Source organism: Mauremys reevesii, linkage group 13 (genome assembly GCF_016161935.1).
Source record: "Mauremys reevesii isolate NIE-2019 linkage group 13, ASM1616193v1, whole genome shotgun sequence".
NCBI lineage: Eukaryota > Metazoa > Chordata > Testudines > Geoemydidae > Mauremys > Mauremys reevesii.
Genome location: NC_052635.1, coordinates 16,038,051 through 16,064,943, shown reverse-complemented (window position 1 = coordinate 16,064,943; position 26,893 = coordinate 16,038,051). Strand labels below are relative to the sequence as shown.

The window sequence follows — 26,893 nt, the reverse complement described above, 5'->3', positions numbered from 1 at the left end:
AACAGCGCTGCAAATGCTGCAAATGTGGCCACACACCAGCGCTGGTAGCTGTGAGTGTGGCCACACACCAGCGCTGTTCCTACACAGCTGGATGACCAGCGCTGTAAACTCCCAGCGCTGCAACTCTCAAGTGTAGCCAAGCCCTAAGTGTAGATAGTTCCAAAATTAGTATGAAGTTCCAGATCAGGATTTCATCTAAACTGAGAATTTCAAAGCCACCTAAAGGAACTGAATTTCATTGTTCCATGCACTTGTAGAGTTTGAGATGAGAAGGCCATTACATTTCACACAGATATCCCTAGTGGAACCCAGTGACCTCATTTAAACTGAGGCACTGCTGAACTGTTGTGTGCCACAGCCTGAGAACAGGAGATACTGAGGTGCACATGAGACAGAGGTCCTGCAATGGCAGGGAATGATTAGGTAAGACATGCCTATATAATCTCAGCAGGTGGCCTGCACACAATGCTGCTAAGAAAGGTGAATAAATCTCCATAGTTCCTGCCAATGTGACCTGGGGGAAAATTCCTTCCTGACCCCTAATCTGTTGGACCTGTAGCATGACTCACCAACCAGGCATCTAGAAACAAAATTCTCAGTACCACCTCAGACCATCAGCCTACCCCAGCTGGAGTCCCATCTCTAGAGATGGTTCATTTTGGATGCTTCAAAGGAAGGTTAAGAATAATTAAGAAACAGTTTACAAATGTGCACCAGGGAACAAATTCCTTCCTGATTCCTGCAGGTGACTGGCTGAGACCTGAAGCATGAGATTAGATTATGCCCAACTCTTCTTTAAAATTAGTGGAAATTAGGATCCAAACACCCAAGTAAACTTTGAAAATCTTATCTTTAGATATAATAATATGGAAATTATCTGGCATGCTGAAGATTTTGAAAGGCAAAAATGAGAGTTAGGTGCTCTATCTCCCTTTGGCACCCTTGAAAATCCAACCCATCCACAATTGGAAGACACCCATGGGTTACTTTAGGCTACTGCTAATACAGAGATTGTTGGACACATGACAGTGCCACTATGATAACCAGTAGGGAATTGGGATCATTGCTACAGAATGGTGCAGTAGCTTCTCCACTGGAGACCTGTGCTGACTCCACTGATGACCTGTCCATAACTTCAATACGCAGAAACGTCAGTACCTTTTAAATATTTCATGTTTTCCTCCATGCTTCCAAAGACACTTCCCCATAAACCTGAAAACAAGAAGGAAAAGACCTTATTTACAATGGCACAAGTCAGAGTTCATCAAGACCTCTCCCTTTAATACTACATAAAGAGTTGCCTGGATAAAAGCCCCACTGGTAGAAAAGTCAAGAGGGCACTGGCAGGCCAATCTCTGATGGGTTATGTGCTTTTGCAATTTGATTCACACATTCATCCATGACTGAAAAAACTTATTTTGAATTGAGGCAGTCAACAAATTTCCAATGTAATATTTTTACATCAGAAAATACTCTTTTGTCAAAATTTAAACTTTCCAATGTGAAAGGAGGCATGCTGACCCATTGGAACAGAACCTTTCATTTTTTTCATTTTTAAATTACCTTTCATTCCCAAATTTATTGGCTTTTACAATTCAGTGTAAATGAAACTATTACAGAAATAGGAAGGCAATGTTTCAATTTTATAAAAATAGAACATTTCAATTGAACCAAAATGGAAATCATTTTGTGGGAAAGGTCGAAATTTTGTGTTTTAGTCCTGATTTGGAGTATAAACAAATTTCCACATTTCCTATAAATGTAAATACCAACTTTTGAACAGCCTTAATAATTAGTATTAATATTTGTAGTATCACAGTGCCTATGTGACCCAGCAATGAAGAATGACCCCATTGTGTTAGGTGCCTTACAAACAAAAGAAAGAAAGAAAGAAAGAAAGAAAGAAAGAAAGAAAGAAAGAAAGAAAGAAAGAACATTACCTGCTCAGAGTTTGATAACTTTTGGAACATCTCTGCCCTACAGTGAGTTGAGAGATGGGTGTGTTAAATGTATTTATTATGTTTATAATCTTAATGGGATTACTTTTATCTCAGGATCATGGAAATATAGGTCTAGAAGGGACCTTGAGAGGTCTTTTTGTGTATCCTCCCAGAGTGAGGCAGGACCAAATAAATCTAGACCATCCCTGACAGATGTTTGTCCAACCTGTTCTTAAAAACCTCCAGTGATGGGGATTCCACATCCTCCCTTGGAAACCTAATCCAGAGTTTACCTACCCTTACTGTTGGAAAGTTTATTTTCCCCCTTTAGGATAAATAATTGCTGGAGATATCATACATTAGGAGATATATTTTGAAGTACTGTCAAAGGCACCCAGAGCTAGGATGGACTGTGTTTGATTGGTATAGTCCAAATTTGAATGAATGACTGAAGCTGGAATATTCAAAGGAAGTAAGTCAGTTTGATATCCAGGGTGAGATTTTCAAAAGCAACTAACTGGCTTAGGAGCACAGATGTCATTGACTTCAAATGATCCTTATATGGCATTTTGGGCTGTATAAGTAGGAGCATTGCCGCAGATTGCCCTCTATTCGGCATTGGTGAGGCCTCATCTGGAGTTCTGTGTCCAGTTTTGGGCCCCACACTACAAGAAGGATGCGGAAAAGTTGGAAAGGGTCCAGCAGAGGGCAACAAAAATGATTAGGGGGCTGGAGCACATGACTTATGAGGAGAGGCTGAGGGAACTGGGATGATTTAGTCTGCAGAAGAGAAGAATGAGGGGGGATTTGTTAGCTGCTTTCAACTACTTGAAAGGGGGTTCCAAAGACAATGGATCTAGACTGTTTTCAGTGGTACCAGATGACAGAACAAGGAGTAATGGTCTCAAGTTGCAGTGGGGGAGGTTTAGGTTGGATATTAGGAAAACTTTTTCACTAGGAGGATGGTGAAGCACTGGAATGGGTTACCTAGGGAGGTGGTGGAATCTCCTTCCTTGGAGGTTTTTAAGGTCAGTCTTGACAAAGCCCTGGCTGGGATGATTTAGTTGGGGATTGGTCCTGCTTTGAGCAGGGGATTGGACTAGATGACCTCCTGAGGTCCCTTCCAACCCTGATATTCTATGATTCTATGATTAAGCTTCTAAATCACAACCCCAAAGCCCACTGAATTTGTATGGGAATTGAGTGCCTAACTGTCCTTCATCCCTTTGAAAATCTCCTCCCTTCATACACACACATACACAATGGCCTCATCCTTTTAAACCCTTTGGAAATTCCCTATCTAAATAAATAAATATAAAGAGGAAGACATGCTTACACTGTTATATTAACTAGTAGGAAGATTAATGTTCCTGGCAGGGATTTTCAAAGGAGACCATGGGAGTTCGGTGCCCAAATTCCACTCACATTCAATGCAAGTTGGGCTTCCTAACTTCCCTAGGCTCCTTAGAAAATCCCAGCTCTAATGACAGAGAAGTAGCTTAGGCATTAGGACACCTGACTTCTATTCCTTCACCCCTCATTTCTGACCTTCATGACCTTGGAGAAGCCACTTCCCCTCTCAGTGACTCAGTTCTCTTCTCTGTAAAATGGGTATCTTGATACTAATTTTTGGAAAGCATATTGATATCTGTGGATGGATGTGCTATCTATATAAATGCTAACATTTCAGCAGGATCTAAGTGGGTTGACAAACGGATGAGATGGTGGAAGAAGGGTGAGCAAAGGGGGTTACATGTGAGTGAATGTCATGAGTGAGGTGGAAATTATGGTGTGGGTACAGAAGGAAGATTGAATGGGGGGAAGGAAAGCTGAGTAGGTACAAGCAACTGGCAAGGGTGCTCTGAAATTGGGATGAGACCTACGGGATTGGGTGTCTGGAAACATTCCTAACAGGTCTATAATATGAGGTAGATCTCATGCTGCATTAGAATAACGTGATTGATTTGTTGCCCCAGATTTGAGGGGTGCGTGTACCCCAGAATTTGATGAAACCAATTGCAATCATATTATGTACATTTAGCCATCATGAATTAAAAAAACAAAACTAGAACACCACATAGTTAAGGATTAATTTGAACAAACAGGGCTTCTTGAGGCAAGATCATATGCTAGCTGTAGGTTTGCAGCTTCTGCCTTTAATATAGAAGTTTATTATGACTAAGTTTGTTAGGAAAGTTAGTTGACAACTAGTTTATTGATGTTGGGAGAAGTGATGACCCAGTAGGGGGTCACTATGATCCATGTATTTTGTAAAAGTTAGTTATAAAAAGGGCTAGATAATAGAGTTTACTTTGGGGAAATTCTCTGCAGCTATCCAGAGAGATGTTTTTCATGACACCATACTCCCCAGCGGGAAAGCACCTTGCCATTACCATCCTGCTGCAAAGTACTCAATACCATCTCAGATTCTAGATAATGATTTGGGATGTTCTAAACCTATTGCTTATGTTTGGATGTGTTTAAATCTAATAAATTGTTATTTTAGTTAAGAGCACGCTTACTTGTATCAATCATTTATCAGATGAAAATTGATCATAGAATCATAGAATCATAGAATCATAGAATTCAAGATCAGAAGGGACCATTATGATCATCTAGTCTGACCTCCTGCAAGATGCAGGCCACATAAGCCGATCCACCCACTCCTTAGCAAGTGAACCCTGCCCCATGCTTCGGAGGAAGGCGAAAAACCTCCAGGGCCATAGCCAATCTTCCCTGGAGGAAAATTCCTTCCCGACCCCAAATATGGCGGTCAGCTGAACCCCGAGCATGCGGGCAAGACTCTCCAGCCAAACCCTCTGGAAAAGGTTACATCATACCAGGCACATAATTGACCTATTGACTAAGCCCGTTATCCTATCATACCATCCCCTCCATAAACTTATCTAGCTTAATCTTAAAGTCGTGGAGGTCCTTCGCCCCCACTGTTTCCCTCGGTAGACTGTTCCAGTATTGCACTCCCCTGATGGTTAGAAACCTTCGTCTAATTTCAAGCCTGAATTTCCTGACTGACAGTTTATATCCGTTCGTCCTCGTGTCCACATTAGCACTGAGCTGAAATAATTCTTCTCCTTCCCTGGTATTTATCCCTCTGATATATTTAAAGAGTGTAATCATATCTCCTCTCATCCTTCTTTTGGTTAAGGAAAACAAACCGAGCTCCTCAAGTCTCCTTTCATACGAAAGGCCTTCCATTCCTCGGATCATTCTAGTGGCCCTTCTTTGTACCTGTTCTAGTTTGAATTCATCCTTCTTAAACATAGGAGACCAAAACTGCACACAATACTCCAAATGAGGTCTCACCAGCGCCTTATATAACGGGACTAGCACCTCCTTATCCCTACTAGAAATACCCCGCCTAATGCAACCCAAGACCGCATTAGCTTTTTTAACGGCCACAGCACATTGCCTACTCATAGTCATCTTGCGATCAACCAGGACTCCTAGGTCCTTCTCCTCCTCCGTTACTTCCAACTGGTGCGTCCCCAGCTTATAACTAAAGTTCTTGTTAGACATCCCTAAATGCATAACCTTAAAATACTCACTATTGAATTTCTTCCTGTTACTAATACTCCAGTTTTAAAGGTAATCTATATCTCCATTTAGAATATCCCGATCCTCTTCCGAATTGACAATACCCCCCAACTTGGTGTCATCCGCAAACTTTATCAGCCCACTCCTACTCTTGGTTCCCAGGTCAGCAATAAATAGATTGAATAAAATCGGACCCAAAACCGAGCCTTGAGGAACTCCACTGGTAACCCCCCTCCAACCGGACAGTTCCCCCTTCAATACTACCCTCTGCAGTCTCCCCTTTAACCAGCTCCTTAGCCACCTCTGGATTTTCACTTCGATCCCCATCTTTTCCAATTTAACCAGTAATTCTTCATGCGGTACCGTATCAAACGCCTTACTGAAATCCAGATATATGAGATCCACCGCATTTCCCTTGTCTAAAAAATCTGTTACTCTCTCAAAGAAGGAGATCAAGTTGGTTTGGCACGATCTACCTTTCGTAAATCCATGCTGTAATCTATCCCAGTTGCCATCGGCCTCATGCTCCGGAACCACTCTCTCTTTTAAGATTTTTTCCATGATTTTGCATACTACAGATGTTAGACTAACAGGCCTATAATTCCCTGGGTCACTTTTTTTCCCCTTCTTGAATATAGGAACTACATTAGCTAATCTCCAGTCAGTCGGTACAATCCCCGAATTTAGGGATTTATTAAAGATTATCGCTAACGGGCTAGCAATATCCCTCGCCAATTCCCTTAATATTCTAGGATGAAGATTATCCGGGCCCCCCGATTTACTTCCGTTAAGCTGTTCCAGTTTGGCTTCTACCTCAGCTACCGTAATGTCTACCCCCATATCTTCATTCCCATCGGTCCCTCTATCACTATTCCTTAGCCCTTCATTAGCCTCATTAAAGACAGAGGCAAAGTATTCGTTCAGATATTGTGCCATTCCAAGATTATCCCTAATCTCCACTCCATTTAAAGTTTTAAGCGGTCCCACTTCTTCTTTCTTGGTTTTCTTCCTATTTATATGGCTAAAAAACCGTTTGCTATTGGTTTTAATCCCCTTCGCTAGATCCATCTCCACTCGTCGCTTTGCCTTTCTCACAGCTTCCCTGCACCCTCTGACCTCAATAAGGTAGGTTTCCTTGCTGATCCCTCCCATTTTCCACTCCTGGTACGCTTTCTGCTTTTTCTTAATGACCCCTCTAAGACGCTTGCTCATCCAGCTCGGTCTAAAACTGCTACCTACGAGCCGTTTCCCCCTTCTCGGGATACATGCCTCTGACAACTCCTGCAACTTCAACTTGAAGTAACCCCAGGCGTCATCTGCCCTTAGATCCCTAAATATGTTAGCCCAGTCCACTTCCCTAACTAGTCGCCTTAATTTAGTAAAATTAGCCCTTTTGAAATCATACACCCTAGTCTCAGATGCACTATTGATTATCCTCCCATTTATTTGATGTGTTCCCATTGATTTATTTCTGACAAAGCCTGGAGTGAAACAGTTAAGTTACCACTGCTTTGGGTTCTGAAAACCCTGGGTAACACACCTGCAATACATATCTATCTATTGGCTGAGAATCAGGGACTTGAATGCTTACCTTGCAGGTAGCAAATACTTTTCTCTTCGCCGTTATCTTTCAACTTCCCGTTCTTGAATTTGCTTCCCAAGTTTTTTGTGCACACAAATGCCCCTAGGCCGGGAAAGCCAGACTCATGAGGAGTGAATTCAAACCAGTTGCCTGTGAAACATAGATAGGGTTTATTAATAAGGCCCTTTCAAGTGCCAGCTTCTTGTTGTCCCCTTCTTGGATGATTGTAATAATTTCTCAATTCCCTGGCTACTCTGTTTGCTCTAACCTCCTACCTCTCTTTTCACTCTGTTCCTTTACCCCATGATCATTTTCAAGTCATTTTCTATGGTGACCTTCTCCATCTTGTGTTTCCTCTTTAGGCCAGCATGTGCTGTCCCTGGATATCCCAGAAGCCTGGGGGCCATCACAGACTTCCTCCACCCTCCCTCCAACCACCTATCTCTAACTCTGACCCAAAAGTATAAAGAAAAAATTACTCATAATGAGTCAAATCTAAAAGTGATATATATAACTGTAGAGCTAATCAAAAAAAGCAAACATCAATTTCATATTTTCTGAAGTTTTCCAAGTTCTTTTCATTTCTGAAACTGTTCCTCATTGGGCAATTTACCACAAACTTATTTGATAGAAATTTATATTGAAAATGTTTTTCAAAGTCACTATTGAAACAATTACGGGAATTTTTCATTTACTGAAAAACCTGTTTGTTTTTGTTGGTTTGTTTGTTTTTTGCTTTTTTACAATGAGGAATATCAATAACCATTTTGGTAAAGTCCTTGATAAAAATGTAATAGATAGATAGATAGATAGATAGATAGATAGATAGATAGATAGATAGATAGATGTGAGAAGTTTATGCAAAAAAACCCACATTTTCTAAAAAGGCCATTTTTAGACTAAAAAAAATACATTGTTAGATTGCATTCAGTTCTATTAAATCGTGATTCCACCTAGTAGTGTTTACAGTAGCAGAAAGGGCAAGAGGCAACATCAATATTTATTTTTCCATCGAGTACTTGACATTTCAGACATGGTTTCTCTCATTAATATCACCAGTGTGTTATTGTTTTACCTGGGCTGTTTTCATCTGCTTTATGTGATATCTTTGCTTCCACTGCCGCATAGATGGGATAAGGATTTGTCCCACTTGTGGAGGCATCATCTTGTTGAGATAACGTGGTCTGATCATACTGGAAAATTAAGAATTGATGAGCACAGAAATACACAAATGTCGGTGATGTTCCCAGTAATTCTGTTCCTGGCTAATTAGTTCAGGCTAGGAATTAGAAAGACCCTTTTTTCTGAGACCATCATCATCTTCATCATTGTTCCCTCATTCTAGTGTGCATTGGTTCTGTACCTCGTGGAAACACCCTACACCCCCATGTTCATCCTTATAATATGATTGTGTGATATCTAATGCAAATTTTGTCATGTTGGGTGTCTTTGGAAGGCCCATGATGCACTGAGCATTGTTGTTACAGTAATGTTATAGTAATGTTATAGTTTATAATTGCAACTACATATGAGGCTGAAAATGTGTTTTCATGGCTTAAAATAAGCCCAGGCAAAAACTCTCCAAGAGCGGAGAGGCAGTTAACACCTCATCAGGACTTGTATGGGACGAACCCAGCCCAGCCTTGCAGGAACAAAGGATGATGGCCTAGGCAGCAACAAAAGGATCTGTTGGACTCTCAAGTGAGTCACTCCCCTTCGTTTGGTCAATTTGGGTCTGTGTTGAATCACAGAATCATAGAATCTCAGGGTTGGAAGAGACCTCAGGAGGTCATCCAGTCCAACGCCCTGCTCAAAGCAGGACCAACACCAACTAAATCATCCAGGTAATGCTCACCTAACTCTGAAGGTGGGGTAAAGCCAAGAGGGAAGAAAGAACATGATACAAGTGAGTTACGTTTGCCATGCTCTTCCAGTCTCTTCCACCTATATCTACAGACACCACCACCACCAAGCAATTGAAGTGCTGATCAAAGGGGAGAGCCTGGCTGAAGGGCAACCAGCCAGCTGTGATGAGAAGCATATACATTTGTAAGGGCATTGAAAGTGTTAAGATCAGCTTAGTATCGGGGGATAGCCATGTTTGTTAATCTGTACCCACAAAACCAATGAGGAGTCCGGTGGCACCTTAAAACTAACTGATTTACTTGGGCATAAGCTTTCATGGGTAAAAAACCCACTTCTTCAGATGCATCTGATGCCTCCATAGAAGTGGTTTTTTTACCCACGAAAGCTTATGCCCAAATAAATCTGTTAGTCTTTAAGATCAGCTTAGAATGTGTTTTGCTTTTATTTCATTTGATCAAATCTGACTTGAAATTGACTTAAAATCATTAGTTTAAATCTATCTTTGTAGTTAATAAATCTGCTTGTTTATTTTACTTGAAGCAGTGCATTTGGTCTGGAGCATGTCAGAGACTCCCCTTGGGATAACAAGCCTGGTACATATCAATGTCATTGATACATTGACAAACTCATATAAGCTTGCAGAGTCCAGCGGGCATAACTGGACACTGCAAGACTGAAGCTCCTAGGGTTATCTCTGGGACCGGAGATATTGGCTTGTGTCATTCGGTTGCACAATCCCAGGAGCAGCTTACATGCCAGAGGCAGTGTGTGAACAGCCCAGGAGTGGGGGGTTCTCACAGCAGAGCAGGGTAAGGCTGGCTCCCAGAGTCATGGATTGGAGTCACCTAGCAGATCACCAGTCCAGATAACACCAGAGGGGAATGTCACAGCACTGTATGGACAAACAACAGGGTATTTACAGTCCACGGTGGTGACTTTCAAATAGACCTAAGGGAATTCGGCCCAGATTTAAAAAAAATATTTAGGCACCTGAAGATGCAATTAGACACATAGTGGACTTTCCAAAAGCACCTAAGCAAGTAGATGCCTTGGGATATGTCTTTCCTGGAGAAGGAAGGTCTGATTACCAGGAGAAGACACACCAGCACTAACATGGTAAAAATATCGGTGTAGCTGAAGCAGCAGAAGCAGAGGGAGAGAATAACCGCCTTGAGAATGTACCTAAGTTCTAAATCACAGCTCAAGTGTCTCCTTGAACTGGGAATTAAATTTCCAGCACCAGTGTAAACATAGCCTGAGTTCCATCAAAATTAATAGTAATTAGGGAGCAGTAGTGGCAGACAATGGTTTTCAGTTAATAGTAAATTCAATTAAAATTCATTTTCATAGCATTGAAATTATTTTTGAAGTCAGGTGAAATTTGTTGAATTCTTCCATCTGAGAAAAAAGGGTAAAAAGGTTTAAATGCTTTATTTTGGCTGTTTTGAAATTAAACATTTTAAAGTTTTCTTTTGAAATGTTATTTTGCTTGAAAAATTAGGTAAATTGAAAATAAAAGTTTATGAGAAAACCCTCTGTCAAGGCTGATTCCCCACTCTGGCACTTCGAGTGCAGAAGGTGGGGCCCGCAAGGACTCTAAAAATTAATACTGGCCACTCCAGGCTTGTATTAAACTCCCAAAGTTACAGCTTTTCGCTGACCTTGGATTGGTAGATGCTGCCACCACCCAAGTGCAAAACCCTTTTGGGAGCACAGGAAGGTGCACATGGGAATTCCTTCCTGTGGGGTACCCTCAAGCCCTTTCATAACCCCCCTCTGGGGAAAATCTGAGAAAGGAAAAGAAAAAAAAAGAGATAATCTGTTGCCACCAGCTAACTAAAAACATGTGCACAAACCTCTTAAGACACAGAAATCCATCCTGTTCTTAAAAAAATTTAAATTTTAAAGAAAGAAAGAAAGAAAGAAAGAAAGAAAGAAAGAAAAAGAAAGAAAGAAAAATAAAGTACATCTGGACATTTAGGCTATTTCTAGGTTTTAAAAGAGCAATTACAAGGATTAAGCACCAACAATAGCTTTCTTGAGATCCAGTTTAAAGGTTACAAGCAAAACAAAAGCACGTGGGGTTATCACAGAGGAATCCAAAAGCCATAAAGAAATAAAAAGAGATAAACCTAATCGCATCTTCCTAGATGATTTTTCATACCTGTCCCCAAGCTTCTTACTGCATAGTTGCTGCTCTGTCCACCTCTGCCCCCAAGAGAACAACAACAGACAGATAAAGGGGGATTTTTTTCTCAATTTTAAAAAGTTCTAGCCTTCCCATTGTCTCTTTTGGACAGGTGCCCACTCACTTCCTTTTACCTATGCATCGCAGTGAGACTTTTTAACCCTTTACATGTAAAGCAAGTAGAGAACAGCTACTAAGAGGGATTTTATAGCTAACTGGCTGGGTGGGTGTCCATAAAAGGGAGCTACTCTCCACCCTTCATTTATCATACCCTCCAACAGTGACCAGAAACCAAGCAAAAAACAAACAAACAAACAAAATTTGCAATTGAATAATCTTTTAGAAAACCATCCAATGCTGTTTTAAAATTGCCAGTGATGGAGAATCCACCACAATCCTTGGTAAATTGTTCCAATAGTTATTATTCCCATTATCTAAAATCTATACAGTTTTTCTCCAGTCAGAATCTCTCTAGTTTCAACTTCCAGCCATTGACTTGTATTAGACATTTTCTCTGCTAGATTGAAGAGCCTAGTATTAAAAAAAATCAAGACTGTGATGGAGACTTTTATGCCTTTTAGCTCTCTTCATATTCTGGAAAGTCAAGGATTTTGGGATCATATGCTAGGGTGAGATTTCCAAAACCACTTAAGGGATTTAGAGGTGAAATGCCCACTAGTTTTAATGGGGAATGGGTATCCAAATCCCTTACACAGCCTTGAAGTCCTCTCTTTAGAAATGCTTAAATACCTCAGTGATCTCTGAGAGCTCATGGGAAGAGGCTGACATTTACAAAGTTGCCCGAGGGTTCATATAGCTTTGAAAATATTGTCAGGAGTTATTATTATACTTCCATTATTTTGTTCCTGTAACCAAGTACTGTTGAGAAAAGGGGGGAGGGATACATTAAGTAAATGCATTGACTTTTCAGTGGAACCACTCTGGATTTACGTAGCAACCCACCTGCTTCAATATTTTATAGACAACGAAAGAGGCCCAGACATCAGTCAGAGAGAAGAGTTCATCTTTAGCTGCCTGGCACACAAGAGAGTATGCCTTATGAAGATCCCATGAAGATTTGGAAAGTGTATCACACAGGCGTTCTTCCAAGTCCTGTACTTTCTCTGTCCAGTCCTTCTCTTTGTAGAGGGTGGACATGCACCTTTTAATGAACCAGAAGGGATATGGCTGAGACTAAGGGAATAGGATGGGGAATTCCCTTCCCCCTTTTAATCTTTATACCTTTTATTTTTCATATAGGGAATTCTAATTATCATCCTGGCATTGTAACAAATCTCTGATTTAACAAGGACTTTATTCATGGCTGTCTGTCATCATGGCTGCTGGGAAATATATGGCAATAACAGGGATAGAGTAAGACCCTCAGTTGAATGCCAAGGCCCCTATGATGTATGCATACGCCATTGTGACTCTACCCAACAGAGGGCAGTGGTGAACACACTAATCAGGCCATTCTGAATGTGACCCAGAGCCCAGGGCTCGGGCCCTTCTTGAGCTACTGGGCAAAATACATTGGAGTATAGGGTATATGACATGAGGAGGCGCAATTGATCCCTCCCAGCAGAAGGCAGTGGTAACACACACACATACACACACAGAGTCCATTTCAATAGGTCACCCTTGAACACCCGTCTCATTTTCTGCCACCCTAGTTCACTTCAATGAGGTGACTATCAGAGTAAAGTTCTACTCAGCAAGCAAGAGAAAGAGAGAGGTTTCTGAAGATTTTCCTTTCCCCATCTCTTTCTTCGTTGACAACTCCACTCTTTTTGCTTCCTCCCAAGCCTTAATACTGGGGACCTGTTTACACATGTTACTTTAGCTCTGTTTCACTTTGCATGCTTTTCCAGTCTTCTCTGCTTAAAAGTAGGATTTCCAAAAGTGACTTAGGAATGCAAGCCAAAGGGTCAGTCACAGGGTACGTCTGCCCTGCAATCAGAGGTGTGACCGCAGCATGAGTAGACACAAATGCGCTAGTTTTGATCAAGCTAGCATGAGTACCAATTGCAGTGAAGCTGAAGAAGCATGGATCTCTGTGAGGAGTTGCTGAGGGTCCTAGGCGGCCTTGTACAGCCCATGTTGTAGCCCCAGAGCTTCACTGCTATTGATAACTTAGCTAGCAAGGTTAAAGCTAGCTCAGGTATGCCTATGCCTGATACATCATACCCCCTGTTTGCAGTGTAGACATACCCTTAGGTAAAATCTCACCCATAAGGAATTGAAAATTTACAGAGATAAATAATAATAAGAATGCTCCAGTGGCTACCAACCCTGTGCAGGAAAACTGGCTCATTCTCACTTCTGCTGACATGCACCTACCAGGTGGAACCCGATACCCCACACAGATACAGGACAGCATCCAACAGGCCCTGCTTCTTCATCTCCACCAAGGTTCCTTGAAGGGCTATCATGGCCCGCAGACCTCCGCCTGATCCTAGGATGGTGATATTGGGCATGTTATCCTTTGTATCCTGGGTGAGGGAAAAGAGTGAAAGACAAATGAACTATCAATGCTGAGGCATCTCTGCTATTCAGCTCTTAGAATCCTTTCAAGAATTTCACACAGAACCTCAAGTTCCAAGACTTGTTTGCTTATGTTGGGAAGCATTCCTTATCAGGTGCCCAATGATCTGTGTCCCATGATGACTCAAGAGCAAATGCATTTTATCCTGCATATTCCTGTATCTCTTAGGGCCCTTTGAAACTCATAAGAAGATAAAAACAGCCATATTGGGTCAGACTAAAGGTCCATCTAGCCCAGTATCCTGTCTTCCAACAGTGGCCAATGCCAGGTGCCCAAGAGGGAATGAAAAGAAGAGGTAATCATCAAGTCATCCATCACCGGTCGCCCATTCCCAGCTTCTGGCAAACGGAGGCTAGGGACACCATCACTACCCATCCTGGCTAATAGCCATTGATGGACCTATCCTCCATGAATTCATCTACTTCTTTTTTGAACCTTGTTATAGTTTTGGCCTTCACAACATCCTCTGGCAAAGAGTTCCACAGGTTTGACAGTGCTCTGTGTGAAGAAATACTTCTTTTTGTTTGTTTTAAACTTTCTGCCTATTAATTTCCTTTTATGACCCCTAGTTCTTGTGTTATGAGGAGTAAATAATATTTAGTTATTTACTTTCTCCACACTAGTCATGATTTTATAGACCTCTATCATATCCCCCTTAGTCATCTCTTTTCAAAGCTGAAATGTCACAATCCTATTCATCTCTCCTCATACTGAAACTATTCCATATCTCTATATCATGTCTGTTACTCTTTTCTGAACCCTTTCCTTTGTGTTTAACGTCTTATGCTCCAACCAACAGACCGGTACCAGAATTTTCAAATTAATACCTAGAAGGCATTTCAAAAGCAACTAAGCAATTTAGGTTCCTAACTGTACTGTCCTCCATGTTGATATCCCTTGCTCTCAATAATTCATGGGAGTAAGTGTTTGTTTGTTTGGACAAACTTGTAATACAGGACTGTTTTTCCACCCCATTTTGAAGCACTTGGAGGAGAGGAAGGTGATCAGGAACAGTCAACATGGATTCACCAAGGGCAAATCATGCCTGATTAACCTGATTGCCTTCAATGATGAGATAACTGGCTTTGTGGCTATGGGGAAAGCGGTGAATGTGATATATCTCGACTTTAGCAAAGCTTTTCATAGAATCATAGAATATCAGGGTTAGAAGGGACCTCAGAAGTCATCAACTCCAACCCCCTGTTCAAAGCAGGTCCAATTCCCAACTAAATCATCCCAGCCAAGGCTTTGTCAAGCCTGACCTTAAAAACCTCTAAGGAAGGTGATTCCACCACCTCCCTAGGTAACCCATTCCAATACTTCACAACTCTATGAGTGAAAAAGTTTTTCCTAATATCCAACCTAAACCTCCCCCTCTGCAACTTGAGACCATTACTCCTTGTTCTGTCATCAGGTACCACTGAGAACAGTCTAGATCCATTCTCTTTGGAACCCCCTTTCAGGTAGTCGAAAGCAGCTATCAAATCCCCCCTCATTCTTCTCTTCTGCATACTAAACAATCCCAGTTCTCTCAGCCTCTCCTCACAAGTCACATGTTCCAGCCCCCCAATCATTTTTGTTGCCTTCCCCTGGACTCTTTCCAATTTTTCGACATCCTTCTTGTAGTGTGGGGCCCAAAACTGGACACAGTACTCCAGATGAGGCCTCAGCAATGCTCAATAGAGGGGAATGATCACGCCCCTCAATCTGCTGGCAATGCTCCTACTTATACAGCCCAAAATGCTGTTAGCCTTCTTGGCAACAAGGGCACACTGTTGACTCATATCCAGCTTCTCGTCCACTGTACCCCTAGGTCCTTTTCTGCAGAACTGCTGCCTAGTCATTTGGTCTCTACTCTGTAGCAGTGCATGGGATTCTTCAATCCTAAATGCAGAACTCTGCACTTGTCCTTCTAGAATCTTATCAGATTTCTTTTTGCCCAATCCTCTAATTTGTCTAGGTCCCTCTATATCATACCCCTACCCTCCAGCATATCTACCACTCCTCCCAGTTTAGTGTCATCTGCAACCTTGCTGAGGGTGCAATCCACACCATCCTCCAGACCATTAATGATTAATTAATGGTTAATATTAATTAATGATTAATTAGTGGTTAATTAATGAATGGTTAATATTTTTCTAACCAAGTTTTACCTTGAATTTGTAAAGAGATTCAATCATGTTATTGAACATGACTTGATTAAACCATTTCTGTTATACAACAATACTAGCTGTAGTAAGACAGAACCAAGGATGGGGACCTCTTGGGATGCAGTCAGCGATGATTGTGTCATCCCTTCGTGCATCAACTTTGAGTTGAGGGTGTGATGTTATTGACATAAACTGCAACCACTATTATATATTTGCAACTATATTATACAAAGGTTGTCGTGTGAAGTGTCTATGAGGAGGTTATGATTTGCTGGTTATTAGTGTGCTATCTGTATGCATGTATCATTTTTGTGTTTAGAGTTATAAGTGTTGGCTCTATACTGTCTGTATTTCAATCTTGTGCTATATTTCTGGGTGACACCCCAGACAATGTGGCCTCAGCACTGCCTAGCCTGCTTGATGGCCCATTATGGAGGATCAGCTATACACTTGACCCATTGAGAGAAGTCAGATCACCTTGTGACTCAGCAAGGCATGACCAAACTCTGAGGTTTTTCTATGCCATGTGCTGGGTGACTTGTGGTTGGAACAAAGAAAGCACAAGCCACATGGCAAAAGGACTATAAAAGTCAGAAGCAGCATCTCCATTATGTCTTCAATCCTGTTTCTGACCTCTGGAGGAACTTTGCTATAAACTAAAGCTCTGAACAAAGGACTGAACAAGCTGTGGATGTACTCCAGAGACTTGATTTAAGCCTGCAGCTTATTCCGTCACTGCCACAAGCCTGAACCAAGAACTTTGCCATTACTGTATGTATTTAATTCCATTTAACCAATTTTAACTCTCATCTATATTTCATTCTTTTTTTACTAAACCTTTAGATTTTAGATTGTAAAGGATTGGCAACAGTGTGATTTGTGGGTAATATCTGACTTGTACATTGACCTGGGTCTGGGGCTTGGTCCTTTGGGATCAAGAGAACCTTTATTCTTTTACTGAGGTATTGGTTTTAATAACCATTCATCCCCATAATGAGTGGCACTGGTGGTGATACTGGGAAACTGGAGGGTCTCGGGGAATTGCTTGTATAACTTATGGTTAGCCCATGGGGTGAGACAGAAGTCGTCTCTGTTTGGCTGGTTTGGTTTGCCTTAATAATAAAGGAAACCCAGCCTTGGGCTGTAACTGCCCTGCTCTAAGCAATTTGTCCTGAATTGATACTCTCAGTTGTGTCCTGCCAGAGACAGCATCATTACAAATGGTTACTAAACCCTGAGCACCAAAAAAACACTGAGGTCACTCTCCCTTCAGATGAAGGAAGAATACTGTGAAGAAGAAGCAGTGGAAGACTCTTAGGCTGAGATTTGCAAAGCTGTCAGTGGGGAGATGTGTCCATATATGTGAGGTACACAGGAGTTCACATCCCTCTAAGGACTGACATTTTTCAATGATGGGTAACAATCCTGTGATGTTCCTCAAATTTCTCCATCATGCCAGCTAACAGAGTAACCATGGGGGGTGGGCAGCAGTAGTTGGCTTTTACCCTCTGTAAGGTTCAACCAGCAGAGGGGGCTGTGATATATGTAGAAAGTATGTTACATAGTCACTATTCATTACTCATATTAGTAATAAGTCAGACAAGTATTAGTAGCACAACCAACTCTGTCCCTCTAATGCTCTCTGTGCACTACAGTGACGGCTCTAATCTCCCCTTCCCATCTGTTCTCCGCTGCAGGCTCTATCTGGCCTCAAAATCAAAGCGATATATACACACACACACTGCAAAGGGTTTTTAGGAAACACTGACTGAATTAGGAAGCACTGACTGACTTCACGTGAGCATGCAGCTCTCTAGAGGTTAGCCTCAGCAAGCCCCTTACTGCTCCTTCAGCTTGTGCTTTTAGCAGTGAAGGCCCCCAAGTCTGAGCCCTGCCAAAGGACATAAGGTTTGTATGTCTGTAGCCATGGGTTGCCACCCTGGTGCTTTGGGAATGTTGTATTTCAAGGGGAACATTTCCATGGGGCAGGATTTTGAAGGCATTTCCTCCCACTGTACCAGGCACCTCAATCACCATCCACATGACTAACATCCTATATTGTTCTCCTTAGTGCCAAGAGGCATGATGGGCCCCTACCTCATCACGGGCAATGCCAAGACTCTTGAGGCACTCCAGGACTTTTGCCTTTCTGTTCTCAGTGGCTTCTTTCTCACCCGCCGAGAGCTCGTGGGAAAGTTGGACACATCCATCATCCTGCCAAAAATAAAATATAATAAAATATCTCATCTCTCCAAAGGCTGCCATAGAGCGGAGGCATGGGGACTGTGCACAAATAACACCAGTCCCTGGTGTTTTCCCAGGATTTACTCTTTACATTTGTATTATGACTGTACCTGGAACCCTCAGCCAAGGTTACAGGTGGAGGTGGGCAAATGACTGATTTTTCACTTCACTGTTCTGAGAAATTGGGAAATAAAGTTGGCTTTGGTTGAACGAAATTCAAAAATTGTGAAAGTTTTGTCAAATTGAAAGAAATCTACTCTGGGTCGAACAAAACAAGTTTCTGTAGGATAAATAATTTACCTTTCTCCATTGAAACCTTTTCATAGTTTCTTCCATATTTCCCCGTAGAGCTCCTGGTGATGTGGAATTCTTTTTTCAGTGGCAAATGGACTCTTCAGGGATTGCCTCGATGGGAGGACCAAGTCAACCTCTAACTGTTCTTTTCTGTGGCTGGTTCAGAGAAAAGGAACATTTAGTATCGTCCCATAGGGATATTGAGTGGAATTTCCAGAGTCTAAGGAGTTAGGAGTTGAAATCCTATCTCCACCTAGAAATATAAAAGAAAATAAGCTAACATGGAGTGTGGTTGGTTTAGAGGTTCCACTTTCCAAATACAAATAAGAGAGAAAAAATGGGTGGTGGTGATGAGGTTCAGATTTAAAAAAAAAACAAACAACAACAAAAACCCACTGACCCCAGTAATAACATTTCTCTCCCGCTACAACAGAAATTGATGATGGTTCATGTTCCCAAGCCTCCCGTTCCTGTAAAGTAATATATGGGGGAGAGGGAGAGGGGTGTGTGGAGATAGCCAGATAGACATCTCTGATCTTGGTGTGTGCCTGGGAGCGCAAGAAACAGTAAATCCCTGGTTAGAAACTTTTAGGTGAGAGAAAGAGCTGAGAAAACAGACACAGCCCCCATTCCCCATTTGGGGCCCTGTTTATTCTGGTTCCATTCAGCCCAAGTGCCAAGGTGTCAACCTGACTTTTAATTTTAAAGTTACTTCCCTGTGAAAATTTGGCAGAGGGCATTGTTACTGGTAGACAGACAGCAGTCAGTTTATATGGAAATCAATTTAGGGCCCTTGCAGGCTCTAGGGAGCACTCTAGGAAGTTAAAGGGACAAACCTCATTGGAATTCCCTCTGCTCCTTTGATAACTCCAGCCCTTAATTGCATTCTGCGAAGCTCTGTCCCCACACCCACAATTTGCTCTGCTTACATTTCTGAACATGTGTTATTGTGTCTGTGGGCAGATATGTGAGTGTGGGTGTCTAGATCCTGAAGAATGTGAACTCTGGATCTGCACTGGTGGTTTTCTGCTTTTAAACTCTGTGTGTGTGTGTGTGTGTGTGTGTGTGTGTGTGTGTGTGTGTGTGTGTGTGTGTGTGTGAAAGAAAGAAAGAAAGAAAGAAAGAAAGAAAGAAAGAAAGGGATGGGATTACTGTCTCCTGCTGGATAGGACAAAACTTGGCTGACAATGCTCCATGAACCTCATACAGAAGGCCCCCAGGAACACACTCAATTTGCAACTCATTTTTTTTTTTGCATTTGGGTGGTGGCAGTGTTTACCAAGCCAAGGTCAGAGAAAAGCTGTAACCTTGGGAGTTTAATACAGGTCTGGATTGGCCAGTATTAATTTTTAGAATCCTTCTGGGCTCCCACCTTCTGCACTCAGAGTGACAGAGTAGGAATTAAGCCTTGTACGCATCAGTAATACCAGCTCCCTGCTCATCGCTGATATACCCCTGTAGGGAGATTGAGAGGTGACAGTATATAAGTACCTTCATGGTCCAGTTCATTAATTTAAATAAATTATGTTCTGATAGAGCATATGACAGGAGCATCACCTGATCTCCAATTTTCCAAGTATTCTCTTTTAGGCCTTTATCAAAATAGACTTTTTTGCCTTCTGTTTGGATTTTCCCAATTTAACAGCCACCTGCAAGTGAATCAGATTAAGATGTTTTTGTCAATGCTTGCAGATAGGTTTCCAGTTTGATTCCCTCTAGCTGTGTGCCATTGGAATGCTACAAAAGGTGCTCTGACATTCACATTCTTCACCCAGTCGTCATCTCAATGTATGTATGATCTGTGGAGGCAGCTGGAGTTGCCCTGAGTGTCATTTAAATGATTGGAGTCAGCATAACCCAATTGCATCCATTGGCATCTACCAGTTTCCACAGCATTAGTTTGAAGATGCAATTTGATGATTGCGGTCTATATGGACTATGCAATTTTTGTTGCACTCCCAACAACTGTAAACACCTTGGAACATTCATCCAGTAAAATGTGCCCCTCTATCTGACTCTATCCTCGTGGAGAGTTTCCAATTAGAGAAGCCTTGTTCCAAATATTTTGGTTGTGGCTAAAGCAACATTTGCCTTAAGAGGAACTTCTTCCATCCATTTGGAGCATGGGTCAATAACAATAAGAAGGTACCGGTTTCTCCTAATCACAATAGATGAACTCATTTATGGAAAAGCAATAAGTTTCTATGATTTTTATTCTGGGAGTTATTACTGTGAAAAACTGGGTCAAGGTTTTCCCTTGATCAACATATGGGCACATATCAGAGTTCCCAGAATACAACAGGGCACCAGGCAATAGATATAAGGTCTGTACTCAGATCACTGTTATATCTTTTCCCTGCAACAACAAAGTCCAATTTGTCAGTTTAGCCTTGGACAGATTTCCATCCTTGATTCGATTATAAAACAAGAACTGGAGAAGGGTGTGTGTGGAAGGTAGAGCTATTGGGTTTAAACCAATTAAAAACACAAACTGCTTGGTAGCCTAGCTGGTGACCAATACATATTTTTCACAAATGGAATATTTAAGTTCTACTACACTAATTCTTCTAGAGTCATAGACTATTGGCTTAAATTTCCATGCTTCTCTTTAGAAGCTACCGTTGCAGGTTCAGTTGCACTGAGAGAGACCTCTAAGTGATATGGTTTGCTGGGATCTGGAGTGGTCAGCACAGATGCTTTTTTTACTGCTTTCTTCAATTTTACAAATCTATTCATATGCTGGTCTATCCAGGCCCAAGCAATCCCTTTTTTCAGAAGTTTGTACAGTGGACCTGCAATGGAAGAAAAGTTAGGAGTGAAGTCTCGATGGTATCCTGCCAATCCTAGAAAAGATCATAAAGAAATTATATCAGTGTGCATGGACAATTCCTGAATTGAGTTCACCTTCTGTTGAGCTCGTGTTCCATCTCCTTGAGACAAGGTAATACCTGAAAAAAACTTTTGTGGAGGAAAATTTCCTCTTATGATTTTAATAGTTACTGCCATTCTTTCACACACATGCCCATGTTTAGCAAAAGCATCTCTATATTAAGTCACTTATTCATGCACATTTGCCTTTTTTTGCAATGTTTGCCTTTGGAGGGAAAAACTTCACAGGGCCTGTTGGCTTCATATTATCTGTCATTGTGGGCCTCATTCACTCCCTCCCCTTCCTGGCTTTCATACTGCATAAGTAGAGCTGAAATCCAAAATAATGTTGCAGTAGCTACTGCAATGGGTTGAGGTGGGGGTGGGCTAGCAATTCAAAATCATGGAGTTCATCTGCTGGTGCATGTCCTGCATGTCACACTTCTGAGGTTCTAGAGTTGTTCCAATCTGGCGAAGTGCTAATTATGTCCAGTTTAGGATTAGGAGGCTGATAGGCTGGGATTTTTTGGGAGGGGATGATAATGATTATTGTCAGGTATGAATTGTCTCAGCTGGTGGAGATAGTGATGAGCATGAAGTGGCAAGCTCTCCTTTATTTAGGTGCCTGTGATTATTATATCGTAGATTTTGAGTTTGTGGGCGGCATGGTATGGCACCTCTTAGATATGATCATTTTCTAATATTCTTACCCAACCCTCTTGAGTGAGCTTGTTGGCATTCTGCCACATATTGTAGGCCTTCTACTTTATTTTTTGTTCTACCTGAGGCTCCTTGAACAGTTGCTATAGGAGGATGAATTCTCTTGGAACCTTTCAGTTGGATCTGAATATAACTATAAGCTTAGACAATTCATCCAAAATATCTGGAAGGGTACTCTTAGTGTGTACATGCATCATAGAATCATAAAACTGGAAGGGACCTCGAGAGGTCATCTAGTCCAGTTCTCTGCACCCAAAGCAGGACTAAGTATTATCTAGACCAGTGGTCCCCAACCTTTTCCGGGTGGCAGGTGCCGGACGACAAGCCACCGAGGACTGTGGCTGGCAGACAAGCATCTGCCGAAATGCCACCAAGAAGCAGCAACCTCAAGAGGCATCGCCACCGAAATGCCGCCAAAGTAGCATCATCAAGAGGTGTCACCGCCAAAATGCTGCCGAAAATCAGCGGCATTTCGGTGGCGGAACCTCTTGGTAACACGGCATTTTGGTGGATGCTTGTCCGTTGGTCAGTACACAGGTGCACATAGATGCCCCAGCAGGCACCACTGGGCCCATGGGCACTGCGTTGGGGACCACTGATCTAGACCATCCCTGACAGGTGTTTGTCCAACCTGCTCTTAAAAATCCCCAATGACGGAGATTCCACAGTCTCCCTAGGCAATTTATTCTGTGCTTAACCACTCTCACAGTTAAGAAGTTTTTCCTAATGTCCAACCTAAACTGCCCTTGCTGTATTTTAAGCCCACTGCTTCTTGTCCTGTCCTCAGAGGTTAAGAAGAACAGTTTTTTCTCCCTCCTCCTTGTAACAACATTTTATGTACTTGAAAACTGTTATCACGTCCCCTCTCAGCCTTCTCCTCTCCAGATTAAATAAATACTTTTTTTTCAATCTTCCCTCATAGCTCATATTTTCTAGACCTTTAATACTTTTTGTTGCTCTTCTCAGGACTTTCTCCAATTTGTCCACATCTTTCCTGAAATTTGGCACGCAGAACTGGACACAATACTTCAGTTGAGGCCTAATCAGCGCAGAGTAGAGTGGAAGAATTACTTCTCGTGTCTTGCTTACAATACTCCTGCTAATGCATCCCAGAATGATGTTTACTTTTTTTGCAACAGTGTACACTGTTGACTCATATTTAACTTATGATCCTCTATGACTCCCAGATCTCTTTCCATGGTACTCCTTCCTAGGCAGTCATTTCCCATTTTGTATGTGTGCAACTGATTGTTTCTTCCTAAGTGGAATACTTTGCATTTGTCCTTATTGAATTTCATCATATTTACTTAAGACCATTTCTCCAGTTTGTCCAGATCTTTTAAAATTTTATATCCTATCCTCCAAAGCACTCACAACCCCTCCTAGCTTGATATTGTCCGCAAAATTAATGGCATAGAGAATACATTTATAATCTAAACCATTGATCATAATCTTCCCTCAAACTGCTGGTGAAACATTGTTAACTAACAAACCAATATATTGAGAGTCCCTTTCCTTTCCAGACATTTCATTAGATTTTCAAGCTGCACATAATCTATTATAAAACACATATGAGGATTCTCCCTCCTGTTGTCTCAGATTAGCTACCAAGGTGACCCCTGCCTGTCCTGGGTCCATATTCTGTTCTAACAGATGTACAGTGTCTGTAAATGATTTTTCCCCTTCTTGAAATTTTGATGGCAATGTATTCCACAAAGTGCTGCATGTATTGCAACTCTATCTCCTTTTTTCATTGGCACTGTCATCTTTTCAGTGGCATTTGGTGTGTTTGCATTTGTTACTACTGCTATTGGGAAGGCATGGCTATTCAATCCTGAAGGTTCCAGTTTAGAAGTTGATTCTTGTTCCTCCTTTATAGTTATGTTGGGGATTTCCTTTTCCTCTTTTTTTCAAAGGAACTGGTATCTCCCAAGTTTGGGCAGTTTCTACTGTGTAAAATGTAGGTGGGAAGTTTTGTTCTAATCTTTTATACTTTGTTTTGGTTGGGGGAGGTGCCTGCACCTTGTGAAGGTCTGGCATTGGCAGATTGTCCTGTGGGGATTCTGCTTTTGGCCAAGCCTTTTGGTGTAAAGTGGGCAGATGGGAATCAGAGTGAAGTATGCCACTTGTTCTCTTCCTTATTGCTTCTGGCTCAACTGACTTAAAGGTATTAGACTCATTTGTTAGGGTCACAAACTGCAAAGACTTTCATCTTTCATGGGAGGCATTTATATCTGTTTGCTTCCTTTCATGTACCCAGCAAGTTCTATAGTTCCCTGAGTTTTTTGTAATAAGCGGCACAATTGTGAATGAGACCGAAGCACCTCCTGACTTTTTCTTACTTGGTAAACTTTTTGTAACAGACCTTCCCTTTCTTCACTGCTGACAGCTTCTTCAAATCCCCCTTTCACTCCCCCCACAGTGCTTGTCTCAGTGTCTGTATCTGACACCTATAGATCTAAAGTGACCTTTCTTTCCATCATACTTTCTGTGTTCTCTGGAGCCATGCACTCGGTGCCAATTTGTAGCCTTTTATTTTATTTAAAGTGAATTTTGTTATGTGGTATTAGACCACTGTAGCTTTGGCTCTACAGTGGCTATAATTTCAAGCTTAACAGAGTGAAAGTCACTTCTGCTACTTGCTTCAGATTTAGAGTCTCTAGCAACACCTAAAGACCAAGGCTATTGACCATACAGATATTTACAAGTAAAAGGTCTAGTCTGTTTTAAAAGTTTTATTAAAGTTACAATTAAAGTTATGATTACCTGAGCTTATAGAAATTCTACACAGACCAATGCACAAGTTACAAATATAATTATACTTACATCTCCTACGCAATGTTTGGGTCTTTCACAGATTAATCCTCAGTAGAGAGATAGTTGAGCAGGAGTTTCCCATAGGGAGCTCAATTTTCCTGATCTGGGCACCCTCTTTTTATCATATGATTCTGATTATACCTCATTAGCATTTATGTATATAGTGCAACTTGAGGTTAGGGCATGTGTTAGAAAAATGTGACTTGTAAGCAAAAAAATTACTCATTAATTTTTTGCAAGAGCTCCCATTGGTACATTTTTCCCCATAATTTTGTGGCATAGGGTCATTTTTGGTCACATACTTATTGTTAAGGCTTCCCCTCCCCATTCCTGTTAGGCAGACAGAAAGCAGAACACCAGAGTCGAAAGTGCAAGCAATGTGAAGTTTATTGGGGTTTCCAAGCAAGCATAATTCACAGCTATGTAGCCCATCAGAACTTTTCCTGTCCCATCCCCGCCTTGTCTTTCTTAGAAGGCTTGATTATACTAGTGGTGCAGGCCCCTGGTCCCTTCCCTTACAATTTATGGACATGTTTTGGTTTGGAGAGTTGTGAGTCTGGGGACTTTGTAACCACCTCTTTTGTACTCCATGGGAGGGGTAGGGAGTGAGGTTGTGTACTGGCTAAGGCCAGGCTTATCTTTGGCTTTCAGTGGCTTTTAGTGTTTCTTCTACCTTCCCCACCCTGCATCCACCTCACCCCTTCCGACTGGTTGCTTTGACCTTGTGCTTGTGTGCTTGTGTTTTGACATGTTAGGCTGACTTTTGGGAGAGGTAAAAATAAACTAAATAGAAATTTAAAAGGCTTTTTAAAAATAATAGAGTTGAGAAAAGCAAGAGAACCTGTCTCGCTGAGCATGTGGCAGTAAGAGAAGCAAAGAGAGTTTTCAAAAGTGCTTTAAAGAAAAAAAAGGGGTCATTTTGAAAAAGAAAAGCAAAAGTTTTATTAAAGAAAAGAAAAAAATAAGGTTTCATAAAGAAATAGGAAAATAAAGAAAAAGGGTTTAAAGAAATTAAAGAATAGAGATGAAGTTGTTTCAAAAGGTTATGAAAGAAAAGAGTTATAAAAATATAAAGAATAGAGAATGAGAAATTAAAAAGGGTTATTTTGAAAGAAATTAAAGAAACAAAAAAAGGTTTATGAAATAAGAGAAAAATATAAAGGTATGTTAAAAAGAGGAAAATTAAAAATAGAGAACAATTAAAAAGGGTTATTTTGAAATAAATTAAAGAAAAAAGGCAAATTAAAGAAAAGAGATTTCTTTGTTAAGTTGAGAGAAAGATTAGTAAGCACATGGTGGACAAAAAGAGGAGGAAAAAAGACAGGGAACACATGGGAGAGAGAGGAGCAAAGAGGGTTTAAAAAGTTTATTAAAAAAGGCTTATTTTGAAATAAAGCATAGAGCTGAGAAATTCAAGAAAGAGAGCATTTCAAAGAAATTAAAGAATAGATAGAGAGCCTGTGTCACTGAACACAGGGCAAAGAGACGTCTAACATTTTAGGCAGGGGAAAAGGGTTATTTTGAAATAGAGAATAGAGAGAAATTAAAGAAAGGAGATGAGCTTGTTTCAAAAGGTTTATGAAAGAAAAAAGTTTTTACAAAATTAGGAATGGTTTTTAAAGCAGAGCAGATGGCAGAGTATGAGAGCAAAGAGGGGTTTAAAAGTTTAGAAACAAGGTTACTTTCAAATAAAGCATAGGTTGAGAAATTCAAGAAAGAGAGGATTTCAAAGAAATTAAAGAATAGATAGAGAGCCTGTGTCTCTGAACACAGCACAAAGATATTTTAAAGAGGAGAGAGAGCGAGAGAAAGAGAGAGTGAAGCAGTGAGCTTACCCAAGCAGCTGCCTCTAGTGAAATGACATATGTGTTTATATGTGTTTCAATAAAAAAAATAGCATGCAGCGAGCCCTATTTGAAGTAGCATGTTTTTTTTTAAAGGTGTTTCTTTTTGCAGCAAAAGCACAGGCTTAAAATTAAATAATGAAAACCTAAAGAGATGCTAAGTTTATTTAATTTTCATCACTAAATAATTACCAACTCTGCAACATAAAGATTTTAGTCTAGAAAGAAAATTCTGTGTACAAGAATGTCAATTGTAAAGAAATCGTGACATAACCATTTA

The 26,893-nt window shown here is 41.1% G+C and overlaps 1 protein-coding gene across 1 annotated transcript in view; it reads right to left on the bottom strand.

Annotated features, from left to right (window-relative positions):
- LOC120380338 (cytosolic phospholipase A2 gamma-like) overlaps window positions 1–18,514 on the bottom strand; it is a 42,215-nt gene extending 23,701 nt beyond the window's left edge. The window contains exons 1-7 of the mRNA XM_039497973.1: window positions 18,371–18,514; window positions 17,924–18,040; window positions 13,472–13,623; window positions 12,095–12,293; window positions 8,153–8,270; window positions 7,087–7,227; window positions 1,159–1,212 (exon numbers count right to left, since the gene is read on the bottom strand). Of these exons, the coding sequence (XP_039353907.1) occupies window positions 1,159–1,212; window positions 7,087–7,227; window positions 8,153–8,270; window positions 12,095–12,293; window positions 13,472–13,623; window positions 17,924–18,040; window positions 18,371–18,406 (817 nt within the window). The 5' untranslated portion in view covers window positions 18,407–18,514. The remainder of the gene's footprint in view (window positions 1–1,158; window positions 1,213–7,086; window positions 7,228–8,152; window positions 8,271–12,094; window positions 12,294–13,471; window positions 13,624–17,923; window positions 18,041–18,370) is intronic.
- Window positions 18,515–26,893: the final 8,379 nt, after the last annotated feature.